This window comes from Manis pentadactyla, chromosome 11, assembly GCF_030020395.1.
Source record: "Manis pentadactyla isolate mManPen7 chromosome 11, mManPen7.hap1, whole genome shotgun sequence".
Taxonomy (NCBI): Eukaryota; Metazoa; Chordata; class Mammalia; order Pholidota; family Manidae; genus Manis; species Manis pentadactyla.
In genome coordinates, this window is record NC_080029.1 from 85,454,020 (window position 1) to 85,479,033 (window position 25,014).

The window sequence follows — 25,014 nt, forward strand, 5'->3', positions numbered from 1 at the left end:
CCCAGAGGAGGACGCCGCCCCAAATCACTCACGGAAGGCGTCTCTTGATGCAACAAGCAAGAAGAATTTATTCAGAGGCCAGCTAGCTGGGGTCCATGCATTAGCCCGACACAGCGGGTCTCAGCGAGGACCCCGAACTCACAAAGCCAGAAGTTTTTATAGCATTTTCAAAGGGGCAGTATTTTCTACAGTCACAATACAGTTTGTTTGTTTTTTTTCATAGACACATAAATTTTCGGCTGACGCCTCATCCTGGGGGTCTGATTAGATAAAATCACTTTCGGAATGTTTAGGGTGGTTCTAGCAAGATAAGCTTAACTGATTGAGGTTGGCTAACTAAAGGTCACTACAATTAACACTGGCTGACTAACTTGTTTTTCAAAGTTCTAGTAATTTTTCTCCTTCTAGGTTATAAAATGGTGTTTGAGCCTTTAAGATGGCTGTGCTTATGCTAACTTTTGATTCTTCAGGTTCTACATTTCCCCACTTCTCTTTAAGGGCATTCCAATCATGGAATGTCTGTATCTTCCTGTTGGGTGAGTGAATGATATTGTTGCTGCAACATTAGTACATGAACGGCACTCACTCTTTCTCTAACAAAAGTTATCAGCCGATTTAATATGCAGGGTCTCAAAGTGAGGAGCAACACAAAGATGAGTAAGGGCCCAGCCAGAGTGGATATCAAGGTCGTAAACTACGGGGACCTAGTGAACTAAGATTCAAATAGCCCTTGGCCGGCTTCTCGTTCTCTCTTTCTCTGGTCTAGCCTCTCCCTAAGCTTTGACATTGAATCTCTTACTATTCCGGAATGGTCTGCATAAAAGCAGCATTCTTCCTTTAAAGCTGCACACAATCCTCCTTCTTTTAGAAACAGCAGATCCAGTCCTCGTCTGTTCTGTAAGACTACTTCAGAGAGGGAAGTCAGAGATTCTTCAAGTTTAGTAATGGATTGCTCTATGGTTTTTAGGTCTTCATCAATAGCTGTCCTTAGTCCCTCATAATGTTGGTTCCCTTGGATAATAGCAGCTGTCCCTGTTCCTACTCCGGCTGCGACTCCTATCCCTAACAACACAGCTAAGGTCAGCGAGACTGGCTCCCTCCTATATCTATGCCTAGGTTCAAATTCAGCTACGAATGAGAGGTCATCATGATACATCAACCTGGGCACCAGCTGAACCATGATACAGAAATCGCGGGAGGAGTTGAAGGCAGAAGTAGAGACACATGGGGTCACTCCAGTGTTACAAGCCCACCACCCTTCGGGAGGAGGGAGTAGATACTCATTTTCACCTGAGGAGGTCACAGCTATGGTTTCATTACACAAAGCTTTATGGGTGGGAGGGACTGAACCTAAACATTTTCCTCTTCCAGTTACTTCAGTCAGAGTTAGCTTCTTGTGGCTTCCCCAGCTACAGATCTCGTGACGGGTTGTCCTGTTAAAACTGCCTAATAATCCCAATCCTTCATAATAAGGCGGCCCAGAAGAGAAACACAACCAACAGGATTCAGTAGTGTTAGGGTTGGTGGTATTTAAGACCTGAAAAGCCCCTTCAAGGAGGTTGAGAAGGCGTTGTCCGGTGCCAGGAAGGGAGGTGGCTCGGCCAAGAGTGGAGGCGGAGGGAGTGGTGGCAGAGTCCATAGGTGGGGCTAGGGCCTGTTTTGGGGCTGGGGCTGGGAGACGCGGTTGATCCCGCAAGACAGCGTTGGGTCCTACTGGGGCAGCTGGAAGGGTCTCAACTTTGAGCCTGATAGTAAATATGAGGCCTTTATCATATCCAGATTCATAGTATCTGAGCCCCCACTGTCGTCCAGTGACCCATCCATCATACTGGCGCCCCTTATCACTGAACGTGATATTTAAGGGGTTGCATAGCCCTGTCTGCTCACAGTTGGGGGATGTGTGGTTCAGGACTACTTTAAGGAGGTCCCAACTGGACACGGGGTTCCAATAAACATTACCCGTAGTTTCACAGCCCCAAGAGCTACAATAAAAGGATTCTAAGCCCCCACACTGTCGGGCTTGTTGGTGGGTTCGTCCGTCACGGGGGCAGACATAGAAGGTAGTGGTTTTTATCCTATTGCGTGCTCGGGGATAACTACACCCACTGTCTCCATAGGAAACCTGGCTCTGGGCTGCAGAATAATTGCGGTCTGGTGGTCGAATTAGGTGGGCCTGTCTCCAAGGTATATTAGGTATGTCCCAGGTATCTAATCCAGCAACTAGGGCGCAAACATCAGGGTGCAGGGACGGCCACCAGGTCTTAAGGGGGGCAGTCTTAGAAACAGACCACACTGCCTCTCCTGTCTGAGAGAAAACCTGCCATGTCAGCAACCTGGGTTCATGGGGGTTAGGGTTCTGGAAGGTGGGAAGTAACTGGGTCATTAGAATTAGAATTGTTAGTGACACAATCATTTTTACACAAGCGAAATTTAAGAGGGTTATCAGTTCGAATTACTCGCCAGTCCGGGTCTGGTTGAGGCGCTTTCTTCAGATGTGAAGCATGTATCCAGGAAGAGATGCCATCTACTTTCACAGCTGTAGGTGTGGTCAAAAGGACGATGAAGGGTCCTTTCCACCGAGGCTCAAGATTTTCCGTTCGATGTCGCCTTACGTAGACAGAGTCTCCCACTTGGAACGGGTGAGGTACTGAAATGTCCTCTGGCTGATAAGCTTCTCGGATAGAGGCCCACACTTCTTTCTGCACAACTTCCAGAGCCTGTAACCTTTCAAGCAGAAACTTATTAGTCACAGATTCAGGGGATACGTGGAGGTGAGCTGCATTTAGTGGAGCCGGGGCTCCAAACATAATTTCAAAGGGTGTTAGTCTAAAACGGCTGGGGGTGTTTCTAACTCGGAATAAGGCGAAGGGAAGGAGGACCAACCAATCATATAAACCAGTCTCTATGGATAATTTAGTAAGGGTCTCTTTTAGAGTTCTATTCATCCTTTCTACCTGTCCTGAGCTTTGGGGCCTGTAAGCACAATGCAATTTCCAATTCATCCCCAAAATCTTGGCCAATCCCTGACTTACCTGGGCAACAAAGGCAGGGCTGTTGTCGGAGCCGATTACCTTTGGGATTCCAAACCTGGGAAATATTTCTTCAAGGATCTTTTTAGACACCGTCTGAGCTGTCTCAGTTTTGGTGGGGAACGCCTCTGTCCATCCTGAAAATGTGTCTAAGAAAACTAGAAGGTACTTATATCCATACTTAGCAGGCTTGATCTCAGTAAAGTCAACTTCCCAGTAAGCTCCTGGGCGATCCCCTCGAAGTCTTTTCCCGGATGTTACTGGATTTTTACTCACATTTACTAATTGGCAGGGAACACAATTTCTTACAACCTCGTCAGCCAGTTTTCCTAATCCAATAACATGATAAGGGGAGTCTTGAACCAAGGTCTTTAGGTTTTTTGCTCCCAAATGTGTCAATTGATGCAATTGCCTTAAGTACTCTTCTGCCTCTCTCTTAGGCAGGACAACTCTCCCTTTTTCAGACTTGTATATCTCGTGGGGTGAGGAATTTTTAAACCCTAATTTGTTTATACAAGCGAGGTCTTCGGGTGTATACTGGAAGCTCTTAATACAAGTGGCCTCCGGGTACACTTGGAGGGGTAAGATATTCATTCCCTGGGCTGCTTGTTTTGCAGCTTGGTCCGCCCTTCTGTTTCCTTGAGCTATTAGAGAGTCACTTTTTTGATGCCCAGGGAAATGTATTATTGCCACTTCTCTAGGTCTATGGATAGCTTCTAACAAATTTAAAATTTCTTGTTTGTTTTTAACATCTCTCCCGGCAGAAGTCAATAACCCTCTCTGTCTATAAATAGCCCCGTGTATGTGAGCAGTGGCAAAAGCGTATCGGCTGTCGGTATAGACGTTAAGTCTCTTACCTTCTGCCATCTTTAGAGCCTGAGTCAGAGCGACAAGCACTGCTCGCTGTGCAGAAGTGCCCGTTGGAAGTCCACTGGCCCACACGATTCAGTTATCATCCACTACTGCAGCTCCCGCCATTCTCTTACCATCCATAATGTAACTGCTCCCATCTGTATACCAAGTCAGGAGTCCTGGCCCTTCTAAAGGCTGATCTTGTAAGTCCTGGCGGGTCCCCGTATCCTCAGCCAGGATTTCCTGGCAGGTATGAAGTACTTCTTTTCCCAAATCGGGGAGCAGAGTAGCTGGGTTTAGGATGGCGGGTGGGGCAAATTCCACACGATCACGATTCAGGAGTAAGGTCTGGTAGTGAGTCATTCTGGCATTTGACATCCATCTTTCGGGTGGTTGCCGGATTATGCTCTCCAACGCATGTGAAGCAACCACAGTGAGTTTTTGTCCCAGTGTTAGTTTGTCAGAATCTTTAACTAGGAGGGCCACAGCTGCTACTACTCTCAGGCAGGCAGGCCACCCACTACTCACGGGGTCTAATTTTTTTGACAGATAGGCGACAGGTCTCTTCCAAGGTCCCCATTGTTGGGTCAACACTCCTCGAGCTACTCCACTCCGTTCGTCCACGAAAAGGACAAATGGCTTAGTTACGTCTGGCAATGCTAGAGCGGGTGCTGAGAGGAGGGCCTTCTTGATATCATCAAAGGCCTGTTGTTGCTCAGATCCCCAAACAAACGGGGCTGTCCCCTTGGTAAGGGGGTACAGAGGGGCGGCCAAGGAAGCATATCCGGGTATCCACAATCTACAAAACCCCGCTGTCCCCAGAAACTCGCGAACCTGGCGTGCTGTAGTGGGGACCGGAATCTGCGTCACAGTCTGCTTCCGGGCTTCAGTAAGCCACCTTTTCCCTTTTCTCAGGGAATATCCCAAATAAATCACTTGTTGTTGGCAGATCTGTGCCTTCTTAGCAGATGCTCTATACCCTAATTTGGCAAGTTCAGTCAAAAGGGCTTCAGTGGCCTCTTGGCAGGTCTCCCGGGTGGGAGCGGCTATCAATAAGTCATCAACATATTGCAGCAAAGTTACCTGTGGGTTTGAAGCTCGGTAGAAAGCCAAGTCCTGATGTAAAGCCTCATCGAAGAGGGTGGGCGAGTTCTTGAATCCTTGTGGCAAACGAGTCCAGGTCAATTGCCCAGTAGCTCCTGTGGTGGGATCTTTCCACTCAAAGGCAAACAGCGGTTGGCTGTTCTGGTGCAAGCACAGACAAAAGAAAGCATCCTTTAGATCTAAAACTGAATACCAGATGTTTTTTGGGGCCAGGGAGCTTAGTAGGTTATAGGGATTTGGCACGGTGGGGTGAATGTCCTGTGTCCTTTTGTTAACTTCTCTTAAATCTTGTACTGGTCGGTAATCTCCTGTTCCTGCCTTTTTTACAGGCAGCAAGGGGGTGTTCCATGGGGATTGACATTTTACTAATATTCCCTGTTCCATAAGCTTCTGGATATGTGGCCTAATTCCATCCCTGGCTTCTTTACTTCTTGGATATTGCCTCACAGTCACTGGCAAGGCTGAAGCTTTTAGTTCTATGATTACAGGGGGCTGGTTCTTGGCGAGCCCCATGCCCGCCGTCTCCGCCCAGGCTCCTGGGAATCGATCGAGCCACTCCTGACTAATTCGGGAGGGCTCTGGTTCCATAAAAAGACAGTATTCGTCTTCCAATCTTATGGTCAGAATACTCAAGTTCAAAGGCTTATTCTCCTGATTAGTCACCAGAGGTTTCTCAGCTTGAAAAGATATTTGGGCTCCTACTTTGGTCAAGATGTCCCTTCCTAACAGGGGCGTAGGGCATTCCGGTATAATGAGGAATGAGTGACTTACTTGTCCTACTCCTAAGTCTACTGCCCTTCGGGTGGTCCATGCATATTGTTTCTGGCCTGTAGCTCCAATCACCCAAGACTTTTTGCCAGAGAGAGGGCCCTTGTCTTTAGTTAATACAGAATGTTGAGCACCGGTGTCTACTAGGAACTCAACGGGTTGCCCCTCCACTCTCAGAGTTACCCTGGGCTCGGAGAGGGGTTCCGAGCCCCGTGCTCCCTAATCTTCGTCTTTCAGCAGAGACAACACCTTTTCTGGAGGCTTCTGCAGTGGCTTTTTAGGGCATTCTTTCACCCAATGTCCTTTCTCTTTGCAGTATGCACATTGATCTTTATCCAAAGGAGGCCGGTTGCCCAGGTGCCCTGCCTTACTAGTTCTACCACTAGAGGGCGGGCGTCCCTTACCTTCTACTACTGCGGTCAAGATTTTTGTTAAATTTCTCTCATGCTTCCTATCCCTCTTTTCCTCTTTACTTTCTTTTTCCTTTTCCTTCCTTAATTCCTTCTCTTCCTCAGTCTCTCTCTTATGATAAACTTTCTCAGCTTCTTTCACCAAATCTCTCAACGACAAATCCTGTAAGCCTTCTAGTCTCTGAAGCTTCTTTCTAATATCAGGCGCTGATTGCCCAATAAAGGCAAGAGCCACTGAAGCACTGTGTTCCTCAGAAGTGGGGTCAAAAGCAGTATACAGCCTGAAGGCTTCCATCAGGCGTTCTAAGAACACTGCGGGTGCCTCAGCGGCTCCCTGACTAACCTCTCTTACCTTGGCCAAATTGGTGGGGCGCCTTGCAGCCCCGCAGAGACCTGCCACCAGAGCCTGGTGATAGATGGTTAGTCGCTCCCTACCTTCTGGAGAATTAAAGTCCCAGTTGGGTCTGGTCAGTGGGAACCCCCTTTCTATATCATGATGGAGTTGCGACGGTCGTCCGTCAGCTCCAGGCACGTTCTTTCGCGCTTCCAGGAGGATCCTTTCTCTTTCTTCCGTGGTGAAGAGTACCTGTAAGAGCTGCTGACAATCATCCCAAGTGGGCTGGTGAGAGAACATCAGGGACTCTATCAGTCCCATTAGTCTCTGCGGTTCCTCTGAAAAAGGAGGGTGGTTAGCTTTCCAATTATATAAATCGGCAGAGGAGAATGGCCAATATTGCAGAGGTTGGAAAGGCGGGTCTCCTTCCTCCCCGAGAATGGGGGCCCCATAAGACCTGAGGGGAAAAATACCTGATGGGTCCAATGCGGCCCCTCGGCGCCGCCGAGTTCCCTGGGCCAGTCCCGGAGCTGGCCCCGATGCCTCGGTACCAGAGGCTAGAGGCATCGGAGGTGCCGGGGCCGGAGGCACTGGGGCCTCGGCCGCCGGGGCCTCGGGCGCCGGGGCAGAGGCAGGAGGGTAAGGAGGGGGATCATCAACCATGAGCAAGTCTTGAGTGTCAGGGTGTATTTTGGTGGTCTCTTTCCCTTTTCCCCGAGGTTGAGCCTGAGCCAATAAGACTCGAGAGTTCGCTTTCTTTCGCACCCAGGGCTTTACCCAGGGCGGTGGATTTTCCACCAATTCTTGCCAGACCACAATGTAGGGCTGCTGATCTGTATGTCCCTGAGTTGAATTCTGGAAAACAACAGCTTTTACTGCAAGCAGAGTGGAGAGGTCAAAAGTCCCCTCCGGGGGCCATCCAACATTAAAAGTGGGCCACTCGGAGGTACAGAAAGTCTGCCACAGCCCTTTTTTAACTTCTACCGACAAGTCATGCGCCCTTGCTCTCACTTCTGTCCAATGACCTAACGTCAGGCTAAGGGGGGTCGTCACGGTCTGTCCCATTGCCAGTATAACAATTATTAGACACGTAAAGGACACATAAAACAGAGACACACAGAGATTAAACACACAGCGGCCGCTTTTTGTCTTCCTCAGATTTCTGACCAAGAACCGGAAGGAATCAGTGGGCTGATACTCTCGGTGCCCAAAAACCAACCCTATCTCATCCGGTTCACTTTTGCGGAAAAACAGGTGGGAGGCCACCAGGCGTCCCTGGCCCTCCAAACTCCCCGGGGTGTCCCCCAGGGTTGCAGCCTGCGGTGCTCCAAGTACGTCTACCGACCGCAGTCGCGACCCCTTACGGGACTGGGACGGCTGCCAGACAGAGGGTACCCTTTTCAGAACTCCGACCGGTCTCAATGAAAAGCAGAACACAGAACACGGACAACTCAAGGCGCCACTAATCTTACCTCTTCCTCCAAGAACGGCTTCGGGAGTGAAGCGGGGTGAGCGCACGATCCCGGACGAGCCCCCAAATGTTGGATTCTCCCAGAGGAGGACGCTGCCCCAAATCACTCACGGAAGGCGTCTCTTGATGCAACAAGCAAGAGGAATTTATTCAGAGGCCAGCTAGCTGGGGTCCATGCATTAGCCCGATGCAGCGGGTCTCAGCGAGGACCCCGAACTCACAAAGCCAGAAGTTTTTATAGCATTTTCAAAGGGGCAGTATTTTCTACAGTCACAATACAGTTTTTTTTTTTTTTTGCACAGACACATAAATTTTCAGCTGACGCCTCATCCTGGGGGTCTGATTAGATAAAATCACTTTCGGAATGTTTAGGGTGGTTCTAGCAAGATAAGCTTAACTGATTGAGGTTGGCTAACTAAAGGTCACTACAATTAACACTGGCTGACTAACTTGTTTTTCAAAGTTCTAGTAATTTTTCTCCTTCTAGGTTATAAAATGGTGTTTGAGCCTTTAAGATGGCTGTGCTTATGCTAACTTTTGATTCTTCAGGTTCTACACATGTAGGCTTGACATGAGGTCCCACAATGTTGCTCTCTGGTGAGAGACATTATGTCACCATCCACAGTCAGTCCTCTAGAGAATTTTGTAAGATAAACTTAACACAAGACAGTTATTTATCCTGTTCTCCAAGACAGTGGTTACCCTCAAGCAGTGGGAATATATCAATTAGGACCGCTTGGCCTGCCATAAGACAGGTTGACTGTTGGCTGATTACCAAAGATTATGTTAGGAATCTTACCTCCTAACTCCCTTGCTTTTAAATGGAATCTTAGCCTTAAGATGGAGTGTCTCCTGTTCTTACTATAATGTTTATATCTTGACATTTTTCATCATAGGCCAGAAAAGTTAATCATGGTGTTTGTCCAATATCCCTACCCTACCTCAAAAATGTAAATGGATTTTTGATGTTCCCAGATAGATTGGTCAGAATAAAGTCAGGCATTTGTAATGTGCCCCAGTTAGTTTTCTTCCTGGATCAGAGCCTTTGACAGGCAATGTGCACCCATGTATTCATTGGATTATCTCGCTGATTGGAGAGGGGCTTCACCAAGAATGATCCAGGATCATGTAGTTTCAGATTTGCATTTGACATCATATCTGTCCTCAATCATAAGGATTTGTCTGACGTTCTGGGAATTCATTAGACTTTGAGTCAGCAAAAGAAAAAGTTCCAAAATATTAAGCAATCATTGCAGAAAGGTATATAACCCTATATCCTCTGTAGTTTAAACAGTAGGAACAGCTTGTGTGGTGTTTATACATGCTGGACATGGACACAGAGACTGCTGGCTATGGCTTCCTTCTGACTCCCTTTAGCTGTCATTCATCTGCTGGCTATGGCTTCCTTCTGACTCCCTTTAGCTGTCATTCATCCCTGTATCTTATGAAGAGTTCAAACAAGCTGAAATAAGTAATCTGCAAAAAGAGATTTTCTACAAGCTTTAGTGCAAGTGAAAATCAGATGTAATAAAATTTTTTGTATGCAGTGTCTTGTAGGTTCTTGAAAACAATGCTTGGGAATTAGCAAAATCCAAGGTATTATGACTTCTTTCTTGCTGTCCATCATTTCTAGAATCAGCAGTGTTCTTTCTGCAGGAACCTTACTTGTACAGCAAACTCCATCATGAAACCATCTGGTGATGGGTGCGTGATGGTCAGAGAAGCTGAAAGTTGTACAGTTGTACACCTTTTCACTCTGCTCCTTACACAGAATTCTTCCCTGCTCCCTACTCTATGTCAAAAGCTATAGTTAACTGAGAGTTCATATGATGACTTAGCCTAAATAAAACTCAATTTTGCTCCATTGATAGGACTCTATTTACTTCTCACACTTCTCCTGGGTTGGAGAAAATAATTGAGTATAAGGGTTTTAAAGTCCTCCCTGCTGGGGTGGCAGGCTGCATGGGGAGGTAAAAATAAACAAAAGATAGTTATTTGTGTCTGCATATCAAGCTTAATTATTCCAGCAGAAAATGAAAGCAAGATTTACACCAGAGGACTGACAGTGCAGGTAATGCATTTTCTGCTTCTCTAACCATCAGTGCATCCATCACAAAACAGCTTCAGGATGTTGACTGTTTAGAATCCATCTGACACCACAATCAGAGGGTTAACAGAATGAGAGGGTGGGCACAACATCAGTGACCTCCCCCTCCTTTGTGAATACTTTTATATGGATGAAAACAGCACAACTTGAGCACCACAGTCAGCCCTAAATATTGGTGCTCCTGAGCTGGTTGGGTACACGAAGGGGCATCTGATTGAGAATTCTGTCTTAGTTTTTTACTATTGATTCATCACAAAAGAAAAAAATATATTTTTCTTTCCCACTTCAAGATTTGGTGGTCCTCATTATATCACTGCAAGTAGTGATCATTCTAGTTAATGGAATATGCTGTGTGGTGGTGGTTAGTGGTTTGAATGCTCAAGAAATCTTCATGTGTCATCACTACAGGAAAATCTGAAAGCAAATACAGATTTAACCAAATAATAACAAAAAAACCCATACCTAAAATGCCATTTTCTTTTTGCCTATTTTGTCATTTTATTTACTTATTTGAGGGGTTGAATTTTATTTTTTGTCTCTGATAACTTCTCATGCCCTCTTTGGGACATCTACCTTTAGTGGAAAATAGATATTTATACAGTATTATTGAACTTGAGGAAATCCAGGGTCAAAGAGAAGTAGGGGAGGGGTCTTGGCATGATTCTCTTAGGTGTGGTATCCATGTTGTCATGAGCACAGGTGCCATTGAGGCTGTCAGATAACATAGCAGTTGGTTGTGCCTTCAAAGAGCTAAGAAATAAGATACAGAAGATTTCTAATGCTTAGAAACATAATGCTGGCTTTAATCTTATTCTTATGTGGCTATTTGAAATGGAAAACTAAAGGACCATAGATTCTACAGTTCTTAAAATACCCAATCCAGAAAGCCCTCGTAAATACATTTCTTGAACTCATCTAAATGAGTGAGTCCTTCAGTCCAGTCCTTTCAGACAGGAGATGTCCTATAGACAGTTTGGCCTAAGTACCAAAAAGATACCATAAAATTCTTGCCTTCAGGATTACAGTTCTTACATTAGGAATCAAGACAAACTTCATGGGTGTTTGGCCTGTGCAGCCAGACAGGACTTCATACTAGCTTAACGCCCCACTGCTGCCATCTTGAGATTTTTTATAACTTTTGAAGAAAGAGCCCCACATTTTCCTTTTGCACAGGGCCCTGCACATTACGGAGTCAGTCTTATCAGGAACCTCTGATGTGCACTCACACCAAATTGCTTTCTTCCTCCTCCTATCCCCTATGAGCAGAAGGATGGTGGAGATACGTAGGCAGAGATACACATACGCCGTTATTTGACCCTTAAGCATGTTCCATGTCTAGCACCCAGAGCCACCCAGCATCGTGTTCCAGGTCACACATAAAGCCATCACATGACTCAGCAAAGTCCCTTCTCCATGCTCTGCTAATACTCCCTAATGGGACCCATCTACCTTTTTATCCTTTAATGTAACAACAATTACATTTCATTTTAAGTCACACTTAGACTTCCCATTAACATTAAAAATGACTTCCAGAAAATAAAAATTGTATCCCTTCTCCTTTGAAAACTCCAGAGCAAAATAAATCTGCAGCCTCATAATGATATCCCTTAGATCAAGATGAGAAGAACATTGCCCAAGCCAATAGCCACCTTCCAGGAAACATGCCAGTTCTAATTTCTAAATCTTGGCTACTCTTGTGCCATTTGCAAATGTTTAATGAAAATTATTTTATCTCTGACCATATTTGTCAATTAAGATTGTCAAAACTTAATTCCCCAGGGAGCGAATGCAGGATGTTTTGGATAGTAATGTCAGTCCATAAGATGGGACTTCCATCCTGGCTTTGTTCAAATGCCTTGTCCTTTGGAATTCTCTCCCAGCGTTTCTATCTGTGGTGTTTTGCCGCGTTCCCTGCACAGGCTTCTAACAATTACTGTTCCTGCTTTGCAAATATTTGCATGATTAATTTTTCTGATGTGTGTATTTCCAACCATTAGTACAAACAGCTTTTCATTTCAAACAAGTGAGGAGGCACCCTGAGGGGCAAGATCATGCATTTTTATGAAGTTACTGCTGTGGAAATTTATAATTTTCACAGAAAATTTCACTTTTTTTTCTGAGGCAAAATAAAACTTTAATACCTGTGAAAACCACTTTTCATTTTAATAAAATAAAGTGACAGCAAGAATAAAACATATTTAGATTCTTATAATTTTTAGGGGGAGGTGGTACTACTCCATTCCCTGCATTTACATAGCACCTTTCCAAATAGTAGCAGGTTCTTATAATTTTGAGACTTGTGTGTACCTCTATTACTACAAGAAAGGAATCTTCAGCAGTTTCATAAGTTATGAACATAATAAACCAAGGCATAAAAAAGTTAGGTTATTAAACACTTTGAGAACAATTCCCTGATGGTGAGGAATCAATGCCAGAAATTTCTGTGATAATGGGGAAATCAACAAGACATAGGAAGCATTTGCTTTTTCACTAATGGAAAAAAAGAGAACTTGTCTTTTGCAAGGTTCCACTAAAATAGATGTGTCATTTATTTTGAGTTTATATTTTGAGTCACCAAGAAAATTTAAGTTTGTGACCTTTTAATGCAAGAGTCTTGGATCATTTAATTCATTTTAGGAGTTTTAACCTAGGTGCCTCATCTAAATGTCTATATCAGTCTAAAGGCAAGACAGTAATTCCCGAAATGTGGTTCTCATATATCACCTTCCAGAGGTATGTGAGAAGACTGTGGGTGCAACAGGGGTGGGCACTTTTCATTTTAACTATGTATATATTTTAATGAATAACTGAATACATATATATGTGTTTGTGTGTGTGCATGATGTCAACTAGCACACCAACCTGAAGTTTTTGCAAGTCCTAAGTACCTTAGAAATATCCAGGACCTCATCTCACCATATTTACACTGTATCATGACCCCTCCACCATGATGTCACTGCCTGATTATAGTCTCCTAACTGACTTCTGTGATCCTCCTCATAGAAATCACACAGAAACTTCACAAGTTAGATCCTGTCTGACATCAAAGTTAGATCTGATTTTGTCAGCTCAGAATCTTCCAGTGACTTTCCATCTTGCTCATAATTAAGGCCAATGTCCTTGATAGGGCCTGTAAGCCCTGCCAGGTCATCCCTTTGGCTATTTGTCTGACTTATCTCCTACCATTTTCTTCCTTTCTGTTCCAGCTTCCTTGCTGTTTCTCAGTCAGTCATGCTGAATACAAGTTAGTTTCAGGGTCTTTGGAGATCCTTTCCTTCCACCTGTCTAGCATTCTGTTTCCTAGACCTTCCACATGGCTCTCTTCCTCACTGAATTCAAGTCTCTGCTCAAAAGTCATCTGCTTTGGCCCTTTCCGTGGTACCTTCACTCTCTACCCACTACTCTGCTTTGTGTTTTTTTTTTCCGTAGCTCTTATGTCCAGTGGTAAACTGCAGAGATGGCCCCCACTTGTTATCCTATCCTGTATCCACACCCTTTACCATGTAATTAATCTTTCTCACTCTGCTGGATGTGCCTATGAAGCTTGCTTGAGCCAATGGGATATTAGCAGATATGATGCAGGTAGAGGCTTGAAAAAGCTTGTGCTCATTTCTGTTCAAGTATAACTTGTGTAATTTCTATGAATGTCTGCAGGAGGATAAAGTTCATGGAGCAGAGCTGAATCATCCTAGTCATCCCTCTCACAGGATTCTAGAACAGCCCACCAGCTGACTGACTTTTGGCTTATGAGGAAATTCAGGAGAGACTAGAAGAACTGAACAGCCAAGCCCTAAATAAATGACTCACAGATTCACGGAAGAGATAAATGCTTATTATTTTTAAGATACTCAGTTTTGGGGTGCATTGTTATGCTGCATTATTATAGCAAAATATAGCTCAGATATCCCCTGATGACATATTACATTTTAAAAATTTATCTACTCCACAGTATGTTTCCAAGATGATGTTTGGCACACAGAAAATATTTATTTAATTGCACTTTGTTGAACTCAATGCATTTTTATGGATATTTGTGCTCAGGGTAAATTTATTGAAGGCAGTGCCATGGCAATCCACCTAAGCTATGTGAGTTGCAGTTGAATTTATAAGATGCTCTGGAATTTGGGGATTGAGAATCATGATGTTGGTGCACTAATAATTAAAGTTTGGTAAACACTGTCTTAGTATACTAGGACATTATAATTATATTACTATGTAATATCATATTTCAAACCTTTCTAAAAAGTCAAGCAGAGGTATGGATTTGCAGATGGTTTTTATGGAATTTACACAGGCATTTCCTATAATCACCTTGGACATAGGGTCTCCTGAGGTACTTAATTAACCCAGGAAGATGATGAGATGACATTTTCAGAAATGCACAGTCTCAGAGCACTTTTATCACTGCTTATCTAATATTCAGGGATAGGTAGTCTGAAGTAGCTGTTTGGCCAATTAACATTCATTTTTAAATAAAGCTATTTATTGAGCACTTACTATATACATAGCCTTGATCTGGGCAGTGGGAATACAAAATCAAAGCAGACATTATTAACATTTCAAAAGAATCATACATTTTGTAAAATTGTGCAAAACAATGGCAAATACTAGGCTAGGGGATGGGGGCTACAAAAATATAAGTATATGGATCTCTCACCAGCTAGTCAGGTACTATGGAGTCAAAAGCTGAGTCTCTTTTTTATCTCTTTCACTGAAGTATCAAGCCTCTTGACCCACAATCACTTACCATTGAACATTTAACTAATAATTTGTAATTTGTTCAAATGAGTGTGCATAGGTGTCAACTACAATTTATCCAGTTTCCAGAAATCAAAAAGATAATTTAAAATATCTAAACAGCATACTAAATCACAACAGCAGAGGTTAAACTCAAGACTTCCTTTGCATCCCCATCCCCAGTGGTGCCTCTGAAATAACATGTTATAGAAATGCTTTTGGAAATTCTATGTAATGTATACATATCTGGATCATAGCTTTATACCTGACCATAATAATATTTTTCCATATAGTTAACTAATTAACAAATTCATTTTTTATTTTATTTATATGGAAAATATTTTTCCATATAAAAAACTAATTAACTAATTAACAAAAAAAGGTTATTAAACACCTACTGTGTTTGTTTCTTCTGGTTTTAGAGGAAAGATACAAAGATGGTCTTGATACTCTCTGTAATTTATTTTGTTAGACATTTTTAGTATATAGATAGTTTGGGTAGTACTGACCAGAAGCAATAATAAAACAAAGATACACATTTCAATTTATAAACCAGCTGGTAAAGGTAACAAAGCTTGTGATTAGGCAGTGAATACCATAGCACATGAGAAGGCAGGGGCTGGAAATATTCTACCATTTGTCTTTTTTCTTGTATTTCTTTTTCTATCATTATCTTTCCCCTTTATTCCTCTGTTTCTGTCTCGACTTATTATCAAAATGAAAATAGTGTATCTTTTCACTGTTTCTTACATTGATAGTTAGCTAGATATTGTACTAAATTAACCTGGTCATATTTACCTGGAATTTTGCTAGTTTGGCTCTGAGCTCATAAAGGTCAGGAATCATATTTATCACTTCCTGCAACTTTCAGAGCACCTTATCTTGCACAAACTATTCCAATAGTTATTTGGTAATTTGATGTAATTGAGTCATTGCTTCTGTCTGCTAGTATTGCTCATGATGTTGAGCATTACTAATCCCGTTGGTGGCACCAGAGAAAAGGAGGGTAAATGTTGTTGCATGAATGCAAACAGAAGGGGGTAAGATACAGTTCTCACTGGGGAGGATATTTTAAGTGCATCTCAAAATTGGCAACATGACTGAAAAGAATGTATTCTTTGAGCTTCGGCTGAGATGATATATTTGAACATGTATATGCTCCTCTCTATTTCTCAAGCATCTGTATCAAAGATTTCACCATGATTTAAATATGATTCAGGTGGTGAAACATCTGGAAATCATGATGGCATTTACGGAAATCATAAAAATGTTGACATATAAAGCTGAAATTGTGTAATGTACCATTTTCTGCTAAATCAGATGTCATCTTATGCTAGATTCTCCTACAGATGAAGAGTGGCAGGTACCAAATATATATTTTTAAACTATAAAATAAATAGTTTAAAAAATTGATTTTTCAATTAATGAGTTGGGAAAAGTTTGTATTGTTTGATTTTGGTCATGAAACCTCTAAATACATCTATCAGGCCCTTGTTTGAATGGCTTAAATATAGACCCAACTGAAATTTAACTTTTTAGTTAAGAGTAACTCTGAAATATTATATTTCATAGACTGAAAGATAGAAGTCCTAGTCTGGATAAAATTATTCCCCTTTTAACTAAAAAAAAAAAAAGTAAAAATTGGTTACAGCCCTGTTTCTGCAACTAGAGAATTAGAAGAATTTGGGTTAGTTTGACTCTTGTTTTGCACATTTCTAATCCATCTTGGTATTTTGGGGAAAAAAATGTTATAAGAACATCTGTTGCTATTCATGTCATTTTTCATCTACATCATGTTCCATAATAGTTTGAGAGGGCCCCTTTCCCTCTCTTTTTAAAATTGTAGTCCTTAATAAAATTCTAAGGATTTTGCATTATTAAAATTATTAAAACAAACTGATAGGGTTCCCCTCACTTTTACCTCTCTCTGTCAAAAACCTCTGTTCTCTTCCCCAGCATTCCTCCCAGGTAAGGCTTGCCTTCGCTCCCTCCTCCATGTATTCCCACCACCACCTCCTCTTCCTTCCTTCCCACCTCTCCCAACAACTCCATACGTGAAATCTCTCCTTTCCAGTTTACTTAGGTTTCTGCTTTTATACTCGCTGTCTCTCACTACCCCTCATTCCCCAACCCCATATTATATATTTTTTTTACTTGTCCCTCTGCTTTCTAACATGCTAACTTTGGAATTAAATAAATACTTAGTAAAAATCTTTTTCCTTTCATTCACAAAAAAACTATTGAACAAATACGAACGCCAAGCACTATTCTACACATTGAGGATAGGGTCAGTGAAGGAGGCAGGTGAGGTTTCTGCATATCTTCTCGCATGGGTTTTAGGGGAGTGTAGACAATAGAAAAAAAATCAGGTAAATTCAGACTTAGCAAATAAAAATACAAGTTTTCCAGAAAATTTTGAATATCAAACAATTTTTTAACATAGGTATGTTCCGTGCAGTATTTGGAATTATATTAAAATGTAATCGAGATTGAGTGGGACGATTTGAGGCAGTTTTGCAGCTGTCCTTCCCCCAAAGACATAATACATCCAACTTACGGGCATGTGCCTATGTTCACATTATTCTCTTGTGTACCATCTCTCACTCCTGTACTCCAGTCTCAGCTGATCTAGATGTTGCTCATTCTCAGGTGTCACCTTCTTCAAACATTTTCTTGCAATGATGCCAACTCACATTACTCTCTTCTTTTATAAATTACTTTTATAGTTAATATCCACATAATACTTAACATAAATACATGGTTGTAGTCTAGTGTCTATACCCAAGAGTGTATCTGTAGTGCTCTGCTGTTACATTCATGAAGTCTCCTGTGTGTGTTGTGTCTGATTTGCAAGTGCAGGAAACAAGAGTAAGTATTCTGGGGTTCGAATCCTGGTTTTGCTACTTATTTGTTGTGGGACCTCACTCAGGTTACTTGCTGTGCCTCAGTTTCTTCATTTGTAAAAAGGGGAAAATAACAGTATCCCTCTCAGAGTGTTCTTGTAAATTATAAATATGGTTATGCACATGAAAACCTGCACAATGTGTATTTGTTCTCCTCCTCCTTATATTATTACCACATACATAAAACTTCTGCATAATGCAGGATAGAGCAAGATTATTAACCAATATAAAACTTCAGTATTAAGTGATTATTGAAATGAACAATGACCTCTATAGTTTTGCTAGTTCCTTATCTATCTATCTATCTATCTATCTATCTATCTATCTATCTATCTATCTATCTATCTATCTATCTATCATCTATCTATCTATCTATATCCCTCTTTTTGGCCACAGTAAGCAATCAGGAACAATTTGCTTTGAAAAAAGAAACATATTTACAAGCACTACCCTCTACACAGAAAACAAACAAACAAAAAAGCTATAATATGTGAATCAAAAGCTCTCCATGCCTGTGGTCTCTCATCTCCTCAGAAAAGTGAATTTCCAGAGGGCAGAATCAGTTTCTTTCCTAAGAAGCTATTCTCTTAAATGCACATGCTTTGGGTCACTAGTAAAAGCACTTTGTGACCATTGTGATGTCCCCCTGATGATCTATCCAAAAACATTGCATTCTGTGGTAGGTTTCCATACCTGCTGTTCAGAGGGAAATTACTTCTTTTATATTATGCTTTGAACCTATGTTTTTGGTATTACATTATTTGCAGTAGTTATGTGTATAGCCACATTTGTAAAGTGAATTTGATGGGTCTAATGCTATGAGAAATGAAATCTTTTGAGTTGAAGTATTGTGTGTTTGGCTTTTCCAAAAGAATATGAGGGAAGCCCCAGAATAAAATATGTATGATCTACATGAAAGATTAATGAAACTGTAAAAATTATTATTGCTGTAAATATATAGTATACTTACCTTAGTACAAGTCTATATAGTATACTTTTTGGATATAAGTATCATGAAAGAAATACCTCTGAAATAGCCCCCTATACTATAGTGTCCCTAAAGGTGAAAACTCTATTGGAATGAAAACCAAAAATTATTCTGGATATGTATTCTCTATCTGAAAAAAATAAATCTTTGGAATTAATAAGAGCATTTTAGAATTAAGAAGACAATAAGACCATGGATAGAAAAGGAGATCTTAGTAAACTCTTTCACCACCTTATAAAGTGGCTTTAAAAAGATCCCACCTTTTCTTAGATTATGTGAATACTCTAAATTGTATCCAGAAGCAAAATATCTTTGAGTGTTTTCTCTCTTTCTCTCTCACATATACGCACACGCCCCACCCCACCCCTGCTACCAGATTTTGAACATGGCCGTAAAAAACTGATTTTTTTTACAGTAACATTTGAATTTCCATTATTCCTGTACTCACTTTAGGGATTTGATTAGTACATGTGACTGAATCTAATCTTTTGATTTCTACAAATTGAATTATATTTATCTGTTGCTTTCCATGTTCAAGGTGTCTTATTACTTATTTTAAACCCCAAATCATAACGAGATTTAGGGACAAAATATACTTGTTAGCAATGTTTTACATAGTGTGATATTTAAGCTTATTCCATTTTTAGATAATTTCTCCAATTTTATTTAGAGTGATAGGGATATATGTTGAGTGATATGAAGAGAGGAAAAGGACTTACCTTCTCCAAATACCTCCTAAATTCCTGGATGTGGCATGATTTGCTTTCCCTTTCCTTGGTGAAATTCTGACTATTAGAATAATTTGAGGGTTAAACAAAGGCCTCTGGAACAACGATATTCCTTCCAGAAAACTGATATGCCTGACTTCGGGGCAGAGAGAGAGAGAGAGAGAGAGAGAGAGAGAGAGAGAGAGAGAGTGTGTGTGTGTGTGTGTGAGTGGTGGGTTAGGGGGAGGAGCTTCCTGAAACTCCATCTCCATGAGATAAATGTCCTTCATCTCCATGAGGACCTGCTGCTTTGTTTCAGACCAATTAACTGTTGGCCAGCAAAGCATATCTGAGCTAATGGATTTAGGATTTAGGAGACTCTCAAAAGAGGGAGATACAGAAGGAGTAGTGGAACATTGGATAAGGAAAATAGAGCAGGTGCAAAAGAGGGAAAAGGGAAAGGACAGATTCTGATTTCATGCTTCCTATGTGTGAGGAAGGAGGACACTGAGGCTCAGAGAAGCTAAATAACTTGGTGAAGGTGCAGCAAAGGGACAATGGGCAGATGGATATTTTTTCCTGGCTTAAATGATTACAGGTAGGCTTTAAAAATAATTCCTGAACCAGAACAAAAATAATCTCTGTGATATCTGCTATTAGAGAAAGTATATACTTGAGTTAATTTACAATTTATTTTAAAATCCTTATCTCCAACTGTCTTGGGATGGAAAGCTCCATTTCCTCTGCCCCAGCGCCCCCTCAGTGAGCCCTGGCTGGTCTTTTCACTAAGTCTTGAGCAGCCTGCAGCGACCTGCCCTTGAAGTGCTGGTTTAACAACCTTTGCCAAGCTCTCTCTGGCTCTTTGTACATCTTTAATAGTTTCCTTGACGGACTATGAAGAACTGCCAGATGACAGTTCTATTTCATTTTTGTCACTGCCTGGTGCTCCTTTTTTCTCTCTGGCTTTTTCTCAAGGGCATGATTCTATAAGTCAATGTGGCAATGTTCACGATGAGTATTGCTCTTTCAACCACTGTATATTGATGCAGTGAGAGCAAGTCTCGGACACGTCAAGATTTCAGGCCTTCAAAAAAGTAATCAAGGAGTATTTTATAAACTCTAATGTCCTTTCCATTGAAAGCAAATTGAAACTGGGGATTGGGATCTGATATTAAGGGTTTACTTTAAAACACTGCTGCCAGGGGCATAAAAAAGCCCCTTTGATTAATATACCATAGGATTTTGTTCTCTTGGAAAAAGCACAAGTGATGTGCTTTTGTTCCTTAAGTTTTAAATAAAACATTTGTCATTCTTGCACAGTGTTTATTAATAATTGCACAATTATTTTATTATATGACACCAGAAAAATATGATTTGAGATTCCTTCTGCATATTCTATGTTTAAAGTAAATAATCACTTTAGTCAAAAATTATTTATTAAATTACATGATACTTTGCTAAGCATAATGAAGATGTCAAGACTTTTTTTATTAGTACTGCATAATGAAATAATTGAGGAATTAGTAATAAATTTTCCCTCTTGTGATTTAGAATAAATAAAAGACAATTACTAGGATTATCTTTATGAATGTAGGATTCTTAAAATTATCTCTCATAAAATTGTGCTGATGAATGTCATATTTCTTCAAAAACCAAATTAAATAGCTTTTCCTTGTTATCTCTGCACAGTCAGTACAGCTATCATACACTGTGTGGATGTGTGCATTTCTTTATATATTGTTTCTTTTGGGTCTCTCAATATAGAGAGGGCAGGTTAGTAACCTGAAACATTTTAAAATGTTTTCACTATGGTCAGTAACTTTCCTTTGTAACCAAATTTCAGCTTTTATACTAACAGGAGGAAATATCCTTAAAAGGGAAGTTGTACCATTTTATGGCATCACAATCAATAAATGCTTGCTGTGACACCTCTTGCAAGGATCCTCTAGGCACTGTGAGGGATATAAAGGCAAAACTTACAGAACTTGCTTTCAGGGAGCTCACTGTCTAGCAAAGGGGATGATGAATGTACAGTACATAGATTATTAGAGTGTCAATAGTAGACATTGGCAAAGTGATAGAGATTCAGAAGAAGGAAAGAATCCTTCTAGCTTTGGAGGGATGTGGGGGTCATGCAAGGGAGACTATCAAGGGATTGACATTTCAGTTTGAAGGATGGATATTAATAGAAACAGCTATCATTTATTGAGCTCTCATGTTACCAAACACTCTGACTCTGAAGTCCATTTTCTTAACCACTAAGCCATAGGATGTGGGTATGGAGGGACACCAGGAGTGGATATTCTTGACCAAAGAAACAACATGAACAAGGGTACAAACAGGACTGGGTTCTTTCTTCTGAGCCATTTGTAGATAGAAACTTAGTTACTGGTGCATACAGAAGATAGAGCTGCACATTTAGATTCCCTACAGTGAAGTCTATTTAGTGCACTTTCAGTTTGTAAAGAATGTCAACAGCCGTATGTATCCTAAAAATAATTAGACAGAGCTATGCTTCACTGTATACTATTTTGACCATGCAGTCATCTGTTTATTAACCAAATGTTGCTCTATATTCTTCCAACTGTAAAATTCTAGAATTAAGTACCAAATATGCAATAGAAGTAGAATCATGAGTAGGGCAGCCAGGGCCCTTCTTAGTCTGATATCAGTTTACCTCTCTTATTTTCCTCTTATTATGCCTTACGTCTAGTCAGTAAAGCTCCTGTTTCCTGCATGCACCCAGTCCTACTACACAACCAATTCATCTCATGTGTCTTTGGGTCTCCAGGACTGGCTCAGTAGAAAGGCTTCCCTGGCAACTGGAGTTCTTGGAACCACGTTAGGTTTTGCTGATGTTGAATGGCATGCATTCTGATCTTCTGGGGTATAAGTGCTCATATCTTTTGTGAGTGCTTACATTTCTGTTACATTTAGGAGATTGCTTATTGGTCTAGAACTTATTTGGAAAGACTATGGGCTTACAAGTTAATGGAGCATAAATCAGCTCTTCCTCTAAGACCCTTTTAAGGGCCATATCCCTCTAGTATGTATTAGAGAACAGGAGCGTTTATTTTACTCACTTCCAGAGTTGTTCCCTTCCCAGCATTCAACACCAATTCCCTCACCATTCCTTGTTTTGCAGGTATCATTATTCACTTTCCTGCTTTTCAATGGTTGACTCTTTTCTTTTCTAACTCTTGGAAACTCCAGGACAGTACTTCCTTCTTCATATTACTTTGGAAAGTCCTCTGGGCCATTTCACTCCTATGAATTTACTGAAGAAAAATGAAAGCAAATGTCTATACTGATACTTTCAGCAAATGTTCATAGCTGCATTATGAAGAACCTGTCAACTGTTTTCCGAAGTGGGTTAATCATTTTGCATATCCACCAGCCATGTAATTTGAGTTCATTGTCAACACTTAGTAGTGTCAATATTTGTAATTTTAGCTCTTCTAAAATTACACTGGTATCTCATTACAGTTTCAATTTGCATTTTCCTAACTACTAGTGATGTTGAGTATATTTTCATGTTCTTATCTGGAATCCATATATGTCATCTGGTGAAATTCTCTATATATTTTTTCCTACTTTTGGAAACTTGGATTGTTTTTGGCTATTTGAATTGTTTGTCTTATTATTGAGTTGGTTACTTCCAGCTTTTGCAATTATAAATAAATCCACCACAGGATTTTGTGTGAATGTGATTTTCAATTCACTTGGGTAAATACCTAGGAGTGTAATTGCTGGGTCATACAGTAGTCTGTGCTTAACTTTATAGAAAACTGTGAAATTGTCTTTCAATGTAGCTATACCATTTTGCATTCCTACTAGTAATATGTAACAGTTATTACTGGAATTTGAGTTGAATTGCATTGAATCTATGTGTCAGTTTGGAGAGAACTGACATACTAGCAATAGTGAGTATTTTAATCCATAAGAATGATAAATCTGTACACTTATCAATCATTGTTAATTTGTTTCAGCAATATTTTGTATTTTTTAATGAACAAGTATTATACATCTTTTTAGAGTTTGCCTCTAAGTATTCACACTTTTCCTGATATTATAAATATATTTTTAAATTGAAATTTTCAATTTTTGTTGCTAGTATATATAAATAAAATTGATAGCGATTAGGATATTCTATATACATGATCATATTGTTTTCAAAGCAAGTTTATTCATTTGTTTCTAATCTGTCTGCCTTTTATTTCTTTCTCATTTCTTTATTAGCAGGGACCTTCAGTATAATGTGAATAGAAGTAGTGAGAGGGGAATCCTTTCTTTGTTCTTGACCTACTAGGTCTCTGACCAATAAGTATGATGTTAGCAGTAGTGTTTCAAATATGCTTTTTAATAAATTAAGGAAGTCCTTTTCTATCCCTAGTTGGCTGAGCATTTTTATCAAGAATGGGTGTGGATCTTTGTGAAATGTTTTTCCTGCATCTATTGAGATGATCATATAATTGTTGTTTTAGTCTGTCAATATGGTGCATTATAGTGATTGCTTTTCAAATGTTCAATCAACCATATTGCTGGGTGAACTTCACTTAATTATGATGTATTATCTTTTTTACATATTTCCAGATTGTTTGCTAATATTCATGAGGAATATTGGTCTCTAGTTTTTCTTTATTTCTTTTCCTCTCTTATCTTTCTTTCAAATATCTTTGTCTAGTTTTGGTATCAGGTCAGTTCTAGCCTCATAGAATGAAATGGAATGAGTTCTCTTTTATTTTTTGGGGAAGTTTATATAGAGCTGGTATCATTTCTTCCCTAAATGTTTGGCAGAATCTACCAATGAGATCATTTGGGCTTGGAGCATTCCTTGTGGAGAGATTTTTAACTATGAATTCAATCTATTTAAAGTTTGTAGGATTATTCAGATTATTTTTTTCTTCTTGCGTGTGCTTTGGAAGTTTGTATCTTTCAATAAATTTGTTATTTTATCTAAATTGTTATTTTATTGGCCAAAAAACGTTCAAAATATTTTCTTGTCATTTTAATGTCTGTAGTATCTGACATTTTAATGTCATGTAATATCTGTAGTTATGACCCATATATCATTTCAGATATTGTAAATTCATTTTTTCTGTTTTTTTGGTCTGATTAATTTTGCAAGAGAAAAATAGTTTTTGATTATTTTCATCAATTTTATTGGACTTTTCAAAGAGACAACTGAGGCTTTGAGAGCTGTCTGTTAATTTCATTAATATCTGTTCTTACTCTTATTATTGCCATCTGTTGGCTTACTTTGGGTTTAATTGTTTCCATTTTTCTTTATGTAGTTTCTTAAGGTAGAAACTTAAGATTTGACGTCTTTCTTCTTTTCTGTTATAAGTATATTATGCTACAGATTTCCCTCTGAGCACTGTTTGGCTGCATCTCACACATTTCATATGTTGTGTTTTCATTTTCATTTAGATCAAAATAATTTCTTATTTCCCTTATGGTTGTTTTTCTTTTACTCCTGGTTATATACAAATGTGCTTTATAATTCCAAAATAGTGGGGATTTTTTTCTAGATATGTTACTATTATTTCTGCAATAACTATACTGTGGTTGGAGAATATACATTGTACAATTTCAACTCTTTTG

The 25,014-nt window shown here is 40.2% G+C and overlaps 1 protein-coding gene across 1 annotated transcript; it reads right to left on the minus strand.

Moving 5' to 3' along the window:
- Positions 1-498: 498 nt before the first annotated feature.
- On the minus strand, positions 499-9,651 carry LOC130679669 (uncharacterized). Its single transcript, XM_057489048.1, is given in 3 exon segments — positions 499-3,529; positions 3,584-5,834; positions 9,634-9,651. Coding segments are annotated over 3 exon segments (3,450 nt in total). The 3' UTR covers positions 499-2,348.
- Between the last annotated feature and the right edge of the window lie 15,363 nt (positions 9,652-25,014).